The 14,674-nt window shown below is 40.3% G+C and overlaps 1 protein-coding gene across 1 annotated transcript in view; it reads right to left on the bottom strand.

Annotated features, from left to right (window-relative positions):
• col14a1a (collagen, type XIV, alpha 1a) overlaps positions 1 to 14,674 on the bottom strand; it is a 504,124-nt gene that overhangs the window by 217,144 nt on the left and 272,306 nt on the right. Inside the window, 4 exon segments of the mRNA XM_051935518.1 lie at positions 5,886 to 6,013; positions 7,002 to 7,141; positions 7,472 to 7,546; positions 8,441 to 8,587. Coding sequence (XP_051791478.1) covers positions 5,886 to 6,013; positions 7,002 to 7,141; positions 7,472 to 7,546; positions 8,441 to 8,587 — 490 coding nt within the window.

Here is a 14,674-nt window from a genome sequence, read left to right as displayed (position 1 = left end):
CAGAAATGATAGGCAAGACGTCATCCATGGAGCATTTTGCTTGTCACATTCGCTTTGATCTCTTGCCAGATCTCAGTGCTATTTTTGCCATTGTGTGCACCTTGCTACTCACGTGAGCGCTGGGAATCTCGGTCAAACCAATCAATCTAACTTTCCTTCTAGCAACGAGAGTCCAACGTAACGGTTGGTTTAGTCACAGTTTACAGTTGATTACAATCGTCAATTTGTCCTTTTGACAAAAGTCGACATCAGCCCTGAAAGAGTTAAGGAAGTAATAAGAGAAGCAGCAGCAGAACTGAAATTCATTAGAAACCTCCTGTAATAGTTTGCACACTTTCTGATTCTCTATAATTTAAAATAGCTGATACTTAAGCTTGATCTATTGCCAGCCACTTTTGTGTGATTTCGTAACCCATAAATTGAACTTCATCCATCCATCCATTTTCCAACCCGCTGAATCCTAACACAGGGTCACGGGGGTCTGCTGGAGCCAATCCCAGCCAACACAGGGCACAAGGCAGGGAACCAATCCTGGGCAGGGTGCCAACCCACCGCAGGACACACACAAACACACCCACACACCAAGCACACACTAGGGCCAATTTAGAATCGCCAATCCACCTAACCTGCATGTCTTTGGACTGTGGGAGGAAACCGGAGCACCCGGAGGAAACCCACGCAGACACGGGGAGAACATGCAAACTCCACGCAGGGAGGACCCGGGAATCGAACCCAGGTCCCCAGGTGTCCCAACTGCGAGGCAGCAGCGCTACCCACTGCGCCACCGTGCTGCCCCAAATTGAACTTCATCCATATGAAATTTACACTTTTCTAATTTCACAAATTATGAATTTCATCAATACATACTAATACATAGAGACCAAAAATGTGTTATGTGGTGGTGCTAAATGCAGTCTTCCATTCATTTCCTTCCCTTATCCTTAGAAGTACTTCTTAAATGTAGCCTAGATAAAATGGAGCCCATTATTTGATTAAGAAATAATATACCTGGAGGGGCCTAATTGTTCTTTGCTGTAATTTGGTTTAACTCTCTATAGTGTCACACACATGTGACTAGGACGGAGCTGAATGGACCAAGTGAAGGTAATTACCCAGCAAGGCCAAGGGGTGGCAGGGTGTGCTAAACCTTGCTCCATTATCTCTGCAGGCCAAATATGGGTAAACCTGCCTGATTTAACAACAACGTCACTTCTGGTTCAGGCGTCAAGAAAGATGTCACATCCGACCTCAGATGACATCACTTCCGGCCTCACCCTTTAAAACCGCCATCTTCTCCAATACCAGTTCAGTTCAGTCTGGAGCTCAATCGATGCACATCATTGCTTACTTAAAAAACCCTTTTGCAGCCAGGGAGAATATACGGGTGGCTGCCCCAAACCTTTCTAGTGTGTTGAGACTCATTCTTTCACAATAGTCAATACATGGTTTTAATCTTCAACCCTTTTTTCAACAAAGAAAAAGCATATCCTTACTGGACTACAAGAAGGAACAAAAATTCCATTCTGTAAATTTTCTTTTTTGGGTCTCTTGGGAACTTAAAGCAAAAATTTTGCCCTTGGAGAAAGGTGTGTTAAGTAAGAGATGAATGACATTAACAATGAGGTTAACTTTTTTGTGAAAGACTTTTATTTAATACATCAGCAAATTGCTTTGTGTACATAAGACAATGGCCTGTATGTGAACATCAATACATCTCTCATTGCATATAATGGTTCAATTCTTCATTTTTTTGTTTACCCAATCCAATACAGGATTATACCTACACAACCATGGGAGACCCAAAACAAGCTGAGAGACTGAGGATAGGATGACAAATAAAGTTAATATCTATGAAATAATCACGCTTGCAATTGTAGGGGGTTGGGGGAGGGTGGATATGCTGTATATTCTACAGACCCATTACCAATCGCTTTCCTATCCACTAAAAAGCCTCAAAAGTTTCACTTTTAACTTTATGGAACCAGTTCCCCCATTCCTTAATAAGGAGGCACTAATAAAATTCTTTGCTGGCCCATAATCAATTAGAGTGGATACATTCACGTCATTAACTTAATGTTTGCACCAAAAACAAGTTTTTAAATAAAACATGATTGCCTGAATTCACTCCAGCAGTACTAACCAAATAATCAGACTTTTCCCTAATGTTCAAGTCCCACCCCAAGTTGCCTCTACTGCCTGTAATAACCCGACTCGAGAAAGGGGTGCCATAGCCTCCCAGTATGAGGCAGGGGACATCATGCTCTGATGTATCTATGGACATGTCAGACAAGACATTAGGGTTTGAAACCCTGCCCCAGAAGGAAACAACCCATCCTTTCTCTAAATGACAATTTTAGTCCCGGCAGTTGCTGGCCTCTTTAAAACAGGAACAATGGAATGACAATTCCCTTAAATTTGCCAAGAATGCAGTTATTCTAGTAGAGGTGCAACAAACCACATACAGTATCCCTTCATGCTTCAAGAACAGCATTTAGTTGTTGAAAACAACTTCTTATATAGCGTAGAAAAACAACAGGGAGAGGTGAAGTTGTTGTTAATACTAAAAGCCCACCAGCAGCAGGTTGCAAGTAAGCACACATCCACCTCCTAGGACCCCATCTCAGACCTGACAAAACGTTAGAACAGATTAAAACCCATTTCTTTTGGCCTGCAATTAATAAGGAGGTTTGTCGCTTTTATAACTTCTGCCTTAAGTGTCAACTGTGACAGATTACTAAGAAGAACCATGCTGTACTTGTTCAAGTGCCCTTCATAGTCATCCTTTTTAAGTAGACTGGAGTATACTATATATAGTCAGCCCACTAGAACCCTATACAAAAGGGTATAAATACATTATAGTCCTCAAGGATTATGTTACACAATATCCAGAGGCTATCCCTGTGACACAAGCCAACTCAAAAAAACACTGCCCAGGAACTTGGGGGGTATTTGTGTGAGTCTGTATCTCTAAAGAACTCCTTATCGATCAAGGGATGACTTGGGATGACTTTGGATCAGTCCCCCCCCTTCTTTTATTTGCATACTGGTTTGCCTCCCAAGTCTCTACTGGGTTCTTGCTATCTGAATCATTATATGGAAGACAACCCTGAGATCTACTGGACATGTAATAAGGTTAAGAAAATGAGACACCCACCTCCAAAGTCTGTCCCATGAGTGTGGATGAGAAACCTGTAGGACCTCACTGATTACACAATACATGGTTACTGACCCAGGTGTGGTTGTCAGAGAATGTCCGTATCAACTTCCAGAGGCAAAATGAACAGAGGTGGAACTAGTAATCAAAAGAATGTTTGATTGTGAGGTTATTAAGGAGAATTTTAGTCACTGGTCTAGTCTTAAAGTTTTCGTCTCCAAGTCAGATGGAAGCTGGCACTTTTGAAACAACTTCCGTCTGCTTAATGAAGTTCACTCCACATAATTTTTGACTACACTTGACATGATGAAAGGGTATTGGCAAATTCCTTTAACAGTGTCTGTAAAGGAAAGACTGTGTTCAGAATTCCCAGTGGACACCGGCAGTACTGTGTCCTCCCATTTAGACTGCACAGGGCGCCAGCCACCTTCTAACATCAGGTGGATAAAGTGCTATGGCCATACAGCTCCTATAGTGCACCATCTTCCTGGATGATGTTGTCATCTATTCTGGCACCTTGGAGGAGCACGGACAGCATGTATGAGCTGTCCAGCTAACAGTTTGTGAAGACAAACTGGATAAACTCTAAAAAATACAATTTTGTACTAACAGGGGCTAAATATTTAGGCTACAGTAATCCCTCCTCGATCGTGGGGGTTGCGTTCCAGAACCCCCCACAAAAGGTGAAAATCCGCGAAGTAGAAACCATATGTTTATATGGTTATTTTTATATTGTCATGCTTGGGTCACAGATTTGCACAGAAACACAGGAAGTTGTAGAGAGACAGGAACGTTATTCAAACACTGCAAACAAACATTTGTCTCTTTTTCAAAAGTTTAAACTGTGCTCCATGACAAGACAGAGATGACAGTTCCGTCTCACAATTAAAAGAATGCAAACATCTTCCTCTTCAAAGGAGTGCTCGTCAGGAGCAGAGAATGTCAGAGAGAGAGAGAAAAGCAAACAAATCAATAGGGCTGTTTGGCTTTTAAGTATGTGAAGCACCATGGCACAAAGCAGTTGCAATGAAGGCACAAGCTGACATCCCCTCCGTCAGGAGCAGAGAATGTCAGAGCAAGAGAGAGAGAAAGACAAAAGTAAGTTGGGTAGCTTCTCAGCCATCTGCCAATAGCGTCCCTTGTATGAAATCAACTGGGCAAACCAACTGAGGAAGCATGTACCATAAATTAAAAGACCCATTGTCCGCAGAAATCCGTGAACCAGCAAAAAATCCGTGATATATATTTAAATATACTTACATATAAAATCCGCGATAGAGTGAAGCCGCGAAAGGCGAAGCGCGATATAGCGAGGGATTACTGTACATAGATTGGGGGAGGGAAAGTTCGTCTACAGTTGAGAACCAAGCAGCAAGCAGAGGCTTTTTTGGGGTGGCAAGGGCTATGCTCTTGATCAATCTAACAAAAAACTGTGCTACTAACACTGTTGACATGGGATGATAAAATGAAGGCTGAATTCCTTGACCTAAAGCAGGCCCTCATGTCAGCACTTCTTTTGATGACTCCAAACGTTTTTCTTCCTTTTACTCTCGAGACCAAAGCTTTGGGCGAAGCTGCTGTGCTGTGCCAAAGCATTGATGGTGCTGAACACCTTGTTTAGGTATGATTATTTGAGACAAATCTGTGGAAGATGAGATGAGATGCATTATATCCATTGTGCTGGACTTTACTACACAAATCATAAAGCTGTAATGATGCTGTGAAATGGGCTATTTTATTAATATATAACTCTTTTTATTCAAAAGTGAAACATCTAAAAGTAGGTGTCAATAAATATAGTAGTAAAGCAAATCTAAATGGAACTTACATACTATTGCATCAGGCCCTAAATTACAGAAAGGTCAACCAATTTTGGTGAGCAAAGAACAATAATTAGTCTTGAGTAAGTTATTAAAACTTAATTGATGATTCTGGATAAGGAAAAAATAATGGTTACATGCCTTGCTTTCATTTTACCCTGATAGTTTGATTTACTGCCTTTGTATTATAAAATTATTTAAAGAGGCAAAGGTTCTCTCCATTATAAAAATATAAGGTTAGACACAATGTTTCAAACAGTTTTTTTTTCTTTTTACTTTTTACTGATGGACATTGACCTATGCTGTTCTCTAACTCCTTATTAGATAGATAGATAGATAGATAGATAGATAGATAGATAGATAGATAGATAGATAGATAGATAGATAGATAGATAGATAGATAGATAGATAGATAGATAGATACTTTATTAATCCCAAGTGGAAATTCACAATTATTATTAGGTTATTATTATTAGGTTATTCAACTTCTAAATTCTCCATGGGTATCAAACTAAAAATCTATTTGGTACATATAGTAATATCATATGTTGTGATAATGCCCATTAAAACTTTGGGAAAAAAACAAAATTATTGAATGAGTAATAAACAGCTAAGTAAAATATATCTATAATAAATTATTAAAAACAAGCAAAACATAAAGCAAAAATCTGATTCTTACTAAAGTTTATTTGTTCATAACTGTCCTTATAAATACCATTTCATGCTTTCCAATATATATATATTGTACTCAAGTTATAAAATGACACAATTTGAATATATGGTGAGCATTTAATTAAGAGTATAATTTAGATATATACTACTAAATTTTATAAAAAAAAGTAATCAGTAATATTAATTAAAATTAGTTATAATTTACATTACCCACACCATTTAGAAAATCCATCTGATACATGCCTGTTTTCGTATTTCCTCCCTTGTACTGAATACGCTGAATGGCTTCCAGAAGAGCTTCCTTGTCACTGTAAGTGTTAAGCTTGAACTCTGTTCTAGCATCATCACTGTACTGTGCAATAGCAACCTGGCATTAAAAAATGAAGTGTATAAAAATAGTTAGATTATAAATATAACATTAACAACTTCAGATTCTGTTAATTTGTCCTGTTTTCTCAACTTGCTTATTCTATTAGACATACAGCACAAACACTCAAATTCTGAATTTGATGCTAAACGGTTACAGTACATACTCATACACTCACTCTTACTGGACTAAAGACTATCTTAAGAAGTACAATGGAAGATGGAGTACACATTACTCACTCAGACAAGGCACAAATGTGGAACTCCAGAGACAAATTTGGATGGGATTTAAATGCTGATCCAAAGGATGGAGGCAGCACCAATCACTACAGGCTCACGCACTAACCCAAGAAACACAGTTTGGAATTTTACCTCCTCTGTTGTCAACTGGCCATATGTCAGCAATTAATTAATAAACAAATAATGATGGTTTTGAGTTTTGTTAATCAGTTTCTACTTTGTTTTCCGTGCATTCTAAAAAATCTGAATCTTTATGTATTCTAATTCTGTATTTAGTAATTTATAAATCTATACTTGTATTTTACTTGAGTATTTGTCACAGCACTTAACAGTTTTAGTCTTTGCATCTGCACACTGCCAAAAAACTGAGAACTGTATAATATTTTGGTCACTTGACCCTAGTGGTTCAATCTCCTCTACACCTTTGATTCAATCCAGATTATTACAAATAATAAATCTAGACAAACATCCCAACATGCTGATGCTTTAATATACAGTGTGAAAAATAGCCACAGATGACTTCTAAAAATTCTTGCTCTTCTGCACCTCTATTTGCAAGGCTAGCTCACTAAATATTTGGGTGATTAAAGATGCCAATAACTATACGACTATAATATTTCCTTACATCCTTGCCTTTGTTAAAACACATTCAAAGATTCACTATAAACATGCTTGAAAAACTATATGTAAAAAAAAATCACCATATTACAATTAATTTTACCTCTCTTCTTCCTTTATTATATTCTCACCTGGGTTCCTTCAGGACCAATCTGATCCAAAGCTCCAGTGGTGCTATACAGGAAGCGAATGATTTTATGGAAGTTATCATCACCAATACTCCATGAACCATCAACCAGAAACACCAAATCAGCTTTGGCAGCTTTGCAAACTTAATGAAATGAAAAATATTTTTAATGTAAGTTTTGTATTTCTGGATGAATTTTTTAGAGGTTGAACAAATCTAATATTTAGGTCTTATAAATTGCATGTAATGCAATAAAACAATTTAAATCAAAACTGTTATATTTCCATGTCTCTGCTTTTGTGCACTTAACACTTTACAATATTTTCAGAATGAATTTATTTTAGTTATCTCTGTCTAAAAGCAGGTCATGTCAGTCCATTCAAGCTTTGGAATAACATTTCTTCACATAAACAATCTTATATGGAAAAAATAGTGATTTTCAAAGATTTAACACATAATTCAGCATTTTCTTACTTTCTCTGGCAGCAGGTATAGTGGGAATTGCTGCTGTGGTTGATGGCACAGTAGGAGGCTGTGTTGGGATGGCAACTAAAAATATATAAGAAAAAGAAAAAAAATAAAACTGTTTTGCTTTAAAAAAAGAAACTATTTGCTGTAAAAAAATACTTTATTAGAGACAGTATCTTTCTAATCAAGAATATTCAATTTGTGAGTAGCTTAAGGCATGTGCAAAGATACTGAAAGTGAAAAACAAATTTAATTTTCTTTTTTAGAACACCACTACAGTGCATTAAAGAATGTGGAAATCATATTTAAAAAATGTTGTGAATCTGAGATTGACAAAGGGACTGGTGTAGAGTCAGCAATTCTGCAGGCAGCATAGAGTTTTTACTTGTGCCAGTGACATAAGTTTTCAGAAAATCAAAGGTAGGATGATTCCCTTCTCCATCCTCAGCCTATGGTCAAGAAGTATGTATAATGACTAATAGTTAATTAATAGCTTAATTAGCTGAATTAAAGTACTGTAAGTATATTTAGTTAATTGCATCAATAGTTTATTAATATTTTAAAGTAATATTTTAATAACTAATAATTGAACTGAATGACTAATAGTAACAAGTTACAGAAAAACTCACATAAATTAGGCATCTTTATGAAATTGCAGGACTTGCTCTTTTCAAAGGATGTAATACTTGGTAATTATATGAAACAACGTAACAAACTGGCTATTCTGTAGACTGATTGGTAACTGATGTGGTCTGAGCATGCTATCTTTACAAAATGAGTTTCACACCAACAGTGACTAAAATCACAGTAAGAAAGTTGCTTGGCAATAATGAACATAAAACTATAGTAAGATAAAATATCTAAAATGGACATTTTTCTTCATCCTCTTAAATGGATACATTGAAATTATATCCAGAGACAACACTTGGAAGAAGGGTTAAAAATATGGCCACAGAAAACAAATGTTTTTCATACGTGTTCTGTCCGTGATGATGACAGCTGGCCCTTCCATGTCTTGAATTTGAGAGTAAAGACTTATTTTGTATACAGTATTGGGCAGCAGTTCATAAAAACAATGTCTTGATGTTCCACCTCCAAGAGTATTTTCTTGTATTTTACCATCTGAAATGAAAATAAATTGGCACATAAATATCAATTGCAAAAACTGACTGACATCAAAAATTCTATGAGGCTGTATTTTTATTACTTCTGGCAATGGTTTATGTACTAAGTTGCCAGTGGCAAAATATCACTAGACTATCACGGAACAAGGGAAAAGACTAACCATGTGAGAGGAATTCACATGGATAGTCATCATATGTTAACATGCCAAGATGGGAAGATGGAAGCTGATAGAGTGTAACAAGCCCTTTTAGCACAAGGGGGTGCTCTGTAAAGTCTCTCACCCAGAGGACACCAAGGATGAGCAATGAAATGGCTTGGTACCCATGATGTTTGAGGGAAGTATGCAAATCCATCCTAATTCTGGCAGAAGAAAGGCGACCTATCGATTATTTTGGGTGTTTGGCTCTGTAACAGAAATGTGGAAATCTGGGGCTGGAGAAAAGCCAGTGAAACTACTCTAGGGTAAGCAAAGGACAGACAATTATCCCCAGTTGGGACTCTAGTGCCAATTCCCAGAATTCCAATAAGACTAGTGTGAACAAATGGGTTGAAGCCTCACTTCGGAATTTACTTTTATAAGGCCGAAGACACAATATCACTAACAAGCCTAATGATTTTCCACTGGCCAGGGTGGTGCAATATGCAAAACCACTTTGAAATATCCAAAACCAAACTGAAAAGCAGAAAAACAAAGTGGAACACACACAAAATTCAATAAACAGAAGGACAAAAAACAAGCCCAGAACATTAAAAAAAGAAACAAAAAACAAAAAAAATCGAACTGTTCAATGCAAAAACAAATTGAGGCAGTACTGGGTAAGAAGCGGCTCTGGAAAGGGTCCATCACAAGGTCCACTCATGCACCTAGGAGGAAAACCAATGCAAATGAAATACACCCAAACAAATAAGATGCAAACAAGCAAAAAGATGCAGCATGCAAAGAAAGGAGGCACAAATACAATAGAAATAACACAAACAAGTGTCACAACACAAATCCAAACAGAAAAAGAACGTTAACAAAAAAAACAAAGAAAGCGTTGTAGGAAATGGCGGCGCGGCAGTAGCACGCAGCAGCCGCTCCGGAGCAAAAACGGTGCTACGTTGTTTACGTTTTTATGTGTAACGTGTTTATTTTACTCTATGTATGGATATCGTCGCGACTAGTGTTCGTACATACAACCGCCAGACACTCTTCTACCTAAACAAACCGGGTTAACGACATCCATGATGAGCTGCGGGAAACGCTACGCGACCTCGGCTTGCTGCGCGAACCAGGCCTCGAAGCCTCGGCGTTGCCTGATGCCGGCGGCTGGAGAAGGGGACATCGGAAGCGGTGCGCGAGGAAGCAGAAGCGCGGAAAGCGGGCGGGAGTCTGTGCTAGGCTAGCCGGCCGGCTCTCCCGTCCATCATCCTATCCAACGTCTGCTCCCTGGACAATAAACTGGACTACATCCGACTCCAGCAGGCTACACAGCGTGAGGTTAGAGACTGCTGTGTCTTTGTTTTCACGGAGACATGGCTCAGCGACAAAGTACGGACGCCGCTATTCAGCTAGATGGGCTAGCCTCGTTTCGCGCCGACAGAAATGCAGCTTTGTGCGGTAAGACTCGCAGTGGGCGGCTTGTGTGTTTACATCAACGCGAAATGGTGCAAGAACTCTGTGCTAGTTTCTAGTTATTTGCTCATCGCTAGTGGAGTTTGTGACTGTTAGATGCAGACCTTTTTATTTACCACGGGAATTCACCACCGTTTTCATTATCGGAGTGTACATTCCACCTGGCGCTAATGCTAAGGAAGCGCTATGGGAACTGTATACAAAGATCAGTGAACTGCAAAATACACACCCGGATGGACTGTTTTTATTGTTGCTGGAGATTTCAACCATGCAAATCTCAAGTCAGTGCTTCCTAGATTCCATCAAAATGTGGACTTTGCAACGAGAGGGGGAAAACACGCTGGATCTTGTTACACAAACATCCCCGGCGCATATCGGGCTGAGCCCCGCCCCCACCTCGGCTACTCAGACCACATCTCTGTTTATGCTAATTCCAGCATACAGACCACTCGTCAGGCGTTCAAAACCGGTTCTGAAGCAAGTGAAAACCTGGCCAGCAGGAGCCATCTCTGCTCTTCAGGATTGTTTTGAGAGCACTGACTGGAACATGTTTAGGGAGGCTGCAACTTACGGCGACTTCACTGACTTGGAGGAGTACACTTCATCAGTGACCAACTACATCAGTAAGTGCACCGATGACGTCACTGTCTCCAAGAACATCATCTCACGACCCAACCAGAAACCGTGGATTACTGCGGAAGTGCGTGTACTTCTGAGGACCCGAGACTCTGCCTTCAAAGCGGGAGACAAGGTGGCCCTTAGAAGAGCAAGGGCCAAACTCTCTCGGGCCATCAGAGAGGCGAAGCGCGCACACGCCCAGAGAATCCACAATCACTTCATAGACAGCGGCGACACACGGCGCATGTGGCAGGGCTTACAAGCCATCACACACTACAGGACGACATCACCTGCCTGTGACGGTGACGGCTCCCTCCCAGATGTGCTGAACAACTTCTACGCTCGGTTCGACAGGCAGAACGACGTGGCGGCGAGGAAGTCCACCCCTCCTCTGAACGACCAGGTGCTGTGTCTCACTACAGCGGATGTGAAGAAAACTCTACGCAGAGTCAACCCACGTAAAGCTGCTGGACCAGACAACATCCCAGGCAGAGTGCTCAGAGAATGTGCAGAACAGCTGGCAGATGTTCTTACCGACATCTTCAACATCTCTCTGAGCAGCGCCGTCGTTCCCACGTGCTTCAAGGCCACCACCATCGTACCCGTGCCCAAGAAGTCTTCTGTGTCCTGTCTCAATGACTATCGTCCTTTTGCACTTACACCCACCATCATGAAGTGCTTCGAGCGGCTTGTCATGAGACACATCAAGTCCCTGCTGCCCCCCTCACTGGACCCACTGCAATTTGCGTACCGTCCTAACCGCTCAACGGACAACGCCATCTCCACTGCACTCCATCTTGCCCTCACACACTTGGACAAGAAGGACACATGCGTTCGAATGCTGTACATAGATTTCAGCTCAGCATTCAACACGATCATCCCCCAACAACTGATCGGGAAGCTGAGCCTGTTGGGCCTGAACACCTCCCTCTGCAACTGGATCCTGGACTTTCTGACCGGAAGGCCTCAGTCAGTACGGATCGGGAACTGCACCTCCAGCACCACCACACTGAGCACTGGTGCCCCACAAGGCTGTGTGCTCAGTCCCCTGCTGTTCACACTGCTGACTCACGACTGTGTAGCAACATACAGCTCAAATCACATCATTAAGTTTGCTGATGACACGACCGTGGTGGGTCTCATTAGCAAGAACGACGAGTCAGCGTACAGAGAGGAAGTGCAGGGGCTAACGGACTGGTGTAAAGACAACAACCTGTCTCTGAATGTTGACAAGACAAAGGAGATGGTTGTTGACTTTAGGAGGACACGAGGTGACCATTCTCCGCTGAGCATCAACGGCTCCTCTGTGGAGATCGTCGACAGCACCAAATTCCTGGGCGTCCACCTGGAGAAGGACCTCAGCTGGTCCCTCAACACCAGCTCCCTACACAAGAAAGCCCAACAGCGTCTCTTCTTTCTGAGAAGACTGAGAAAGGCCCAGCTCCCACCACCGATCCTGACCACCTTCTATAGAGGAACTATCGAGAGCATCCTGAGCGGCTGCATCACTGTCTGGTTTGGGAATTGTGCCATATCGGACCGCAAGACCCTACAGCAGATAGTGAGGACAGCAGAGAAGATCATCGGGGTCTCTCTCCCCTCTATTGAAGACATCTACACCACACGCTGCATCCGCAAAGCCACCAGCATTGTGGCTGATCGGACACACCCCTCTCACACACACTTCACCCTCCTGCCATCTGGAAAAAGGTACCGAAGCATTCGGGCACACACATCCAGACTGTGCAACAGCTTTTTTCCACAAGCCATCCGTCTTCTCAACAAAAAGGGACTGGACTAATAAACACACACACACGCACGCACACACACACACACACACACACAAATATTATCACTTAGCTTAACTCAACTACCTCAAAACATTGAGATTGGACTGACTAATCAACACAAGCTTAAACACACTGACCTACACTACCAAACTATCGTACACACCAACCTGTAAATGCTTTCTTTTTTTGCACAATATCCATTACTAGTTTACTTTTTGCACTAACTTCTTTACTTCCTAATTTTTTTTTGCTGCTAAACTAAGAATGTTTACTGTTTCTCCACTACCTCAACTCATCACCACAACACCATATTATTATGTTACGTTTGTGTTTTTTGTCGCACTGTCACTTGTTGCTTTTGTTTGCACATTGCACGTGCACTTTGTTGTCTACTGTCTGGTTAAAAAAGTCTTCCTTAGATAGTTAGTTAGTTTTTGTTGATTTATGCTGTAATTCATGTTAGGTAATTCATGTTAGGTAATTTATGTTAGGTCAATCTGTCTTGTCTCTGCTAGCCAGCTAACTAGGCCTCTTAGTTAGCTAGTTTAGTTTTTTCTGTTAATTTATGTTGTAAATTTATGTTGCATGTAGCACCTTGGTCCTGGGGGAACGTTGTTTCGTTTCACTGTGTACTAACTGTATATGGTTGAAGTGACAATAAAGCCTACTTGAACTTGAACTTGAACTTAAAAATGTATATGTTTTTGTTTCTTTCTCTCTATGTAAAATCCCGTTGTCATTTAAAAATACGAAGATAAGATAGGCAGGTTGGATAGAGAGGACCTTTTGGGAGGTACAGGGCTGTCATTGCGAATTTCCGGTAGTGCCATGGAAACGGACGCACTATTTAAATAGGGGCGCAAAAAGGCAGGAAGAGAAGGAAGAAAAGACAGCCCGAGTTTTTATGGTGGAGGAAAAAGACATGACCCATCTGAGTCCAGGATAAAGATCGTTTTCAGGGAGCACCACAAATCCATCGCAGTCTGGGGTGGCCACCTCGAAGATTCCGGATACGCTGAGGTTACCGTGAAAGGGATCGAAAGCAAAAGTGAGCCGTAAATCTTTTATTCTGGGATTGGCATGTCAAAGGAACTGAACTATGGGGAAATAGGAAAATGGAAAGGACGGAGGGGATAATTCTTGGATATATCATTTTATGCTTTGTGTTCATTGTATATATTGGAAGTGGGGGTGTTGTAAAAATGTGTTAATTATAGTTTTTTTGTTGTTGCATTTTTTCTCTGTGTGGTTTAGTTAATATCACTTTTATTATTAGAAATCATCTTTCAGTGCTGTGGGAAGGGGTTGAAGGCAGTTTGAGGTTGACCTGCAATCATCAGGATAATTTTTCAGTGTAATCTTAGTGAAGTGTAGCCGAAATAATCGTTACAGGGTGTCATGATAAATTTACAAAGACTTTAGCAACACAGTAAGCAAAACAGAACACAAAATTAAAGCAACCATAAACAAATTTTAGTAAACGTTTGTACTTTTCCACATCATAATGATGCTCAACAGCATATTTTACACCATCAATGTTTTACATCTGTAAACTCCTCAATTCAATTCTGAAAATGTAAGTGAAATAAAACAAAGAATGAACCCACTCTGATAAATTTCTACTGAAGGCTATAGTCACATAAACACACACACACTCAGTACATTGGCACCATGCCACTGTAAAGAAACTATTTAAAGTTACTTACATATTGTGGAAGAAAACCTCTGTGAACTTGCAAGGATTTTTTTTATTGTTAACAATGCTTTCAATAGTGAGTTCACTTTTTCAAAACCCTTAACACAGTTACCAAAATAGTCCTTTATGTGAAACAAACCATAAGTTACTTTTTAATTTCTTAGAAACAAAATACATTTGGTAAAAATAGTTTTCAAAATCCTTCTATTGACTTCTCAAGCTACACTAACAGCAAAACTGTGTATTTTGACAATTCTATTTGTAAATGCTTGTATACTGTTTTACAAAACTGAAAACAAACTTTCAAAACCTAACATATGCAGTGAACTTCAACAGAATAACAAATTGCTAAGCTGTACATCTGA

Source organism: Erpetoichthys calabaricus, chromosome 13 (genome assembly GCF_900747795.2).
Source record: "Erpetoichthys calabaricus chromosome 13, fErpCal1.3, whole genome shotgun sequence".
Lineage (NCBI taxonomy): Eukaryota > Metazoa > Chordata > Cladistia > Polypteriformes > Polypteridae > Erpetoichthys > Erpetoichthys calabaricus.
This window is presented reverse-complemented; position numbering and strand designations above follow the sequence as displayed.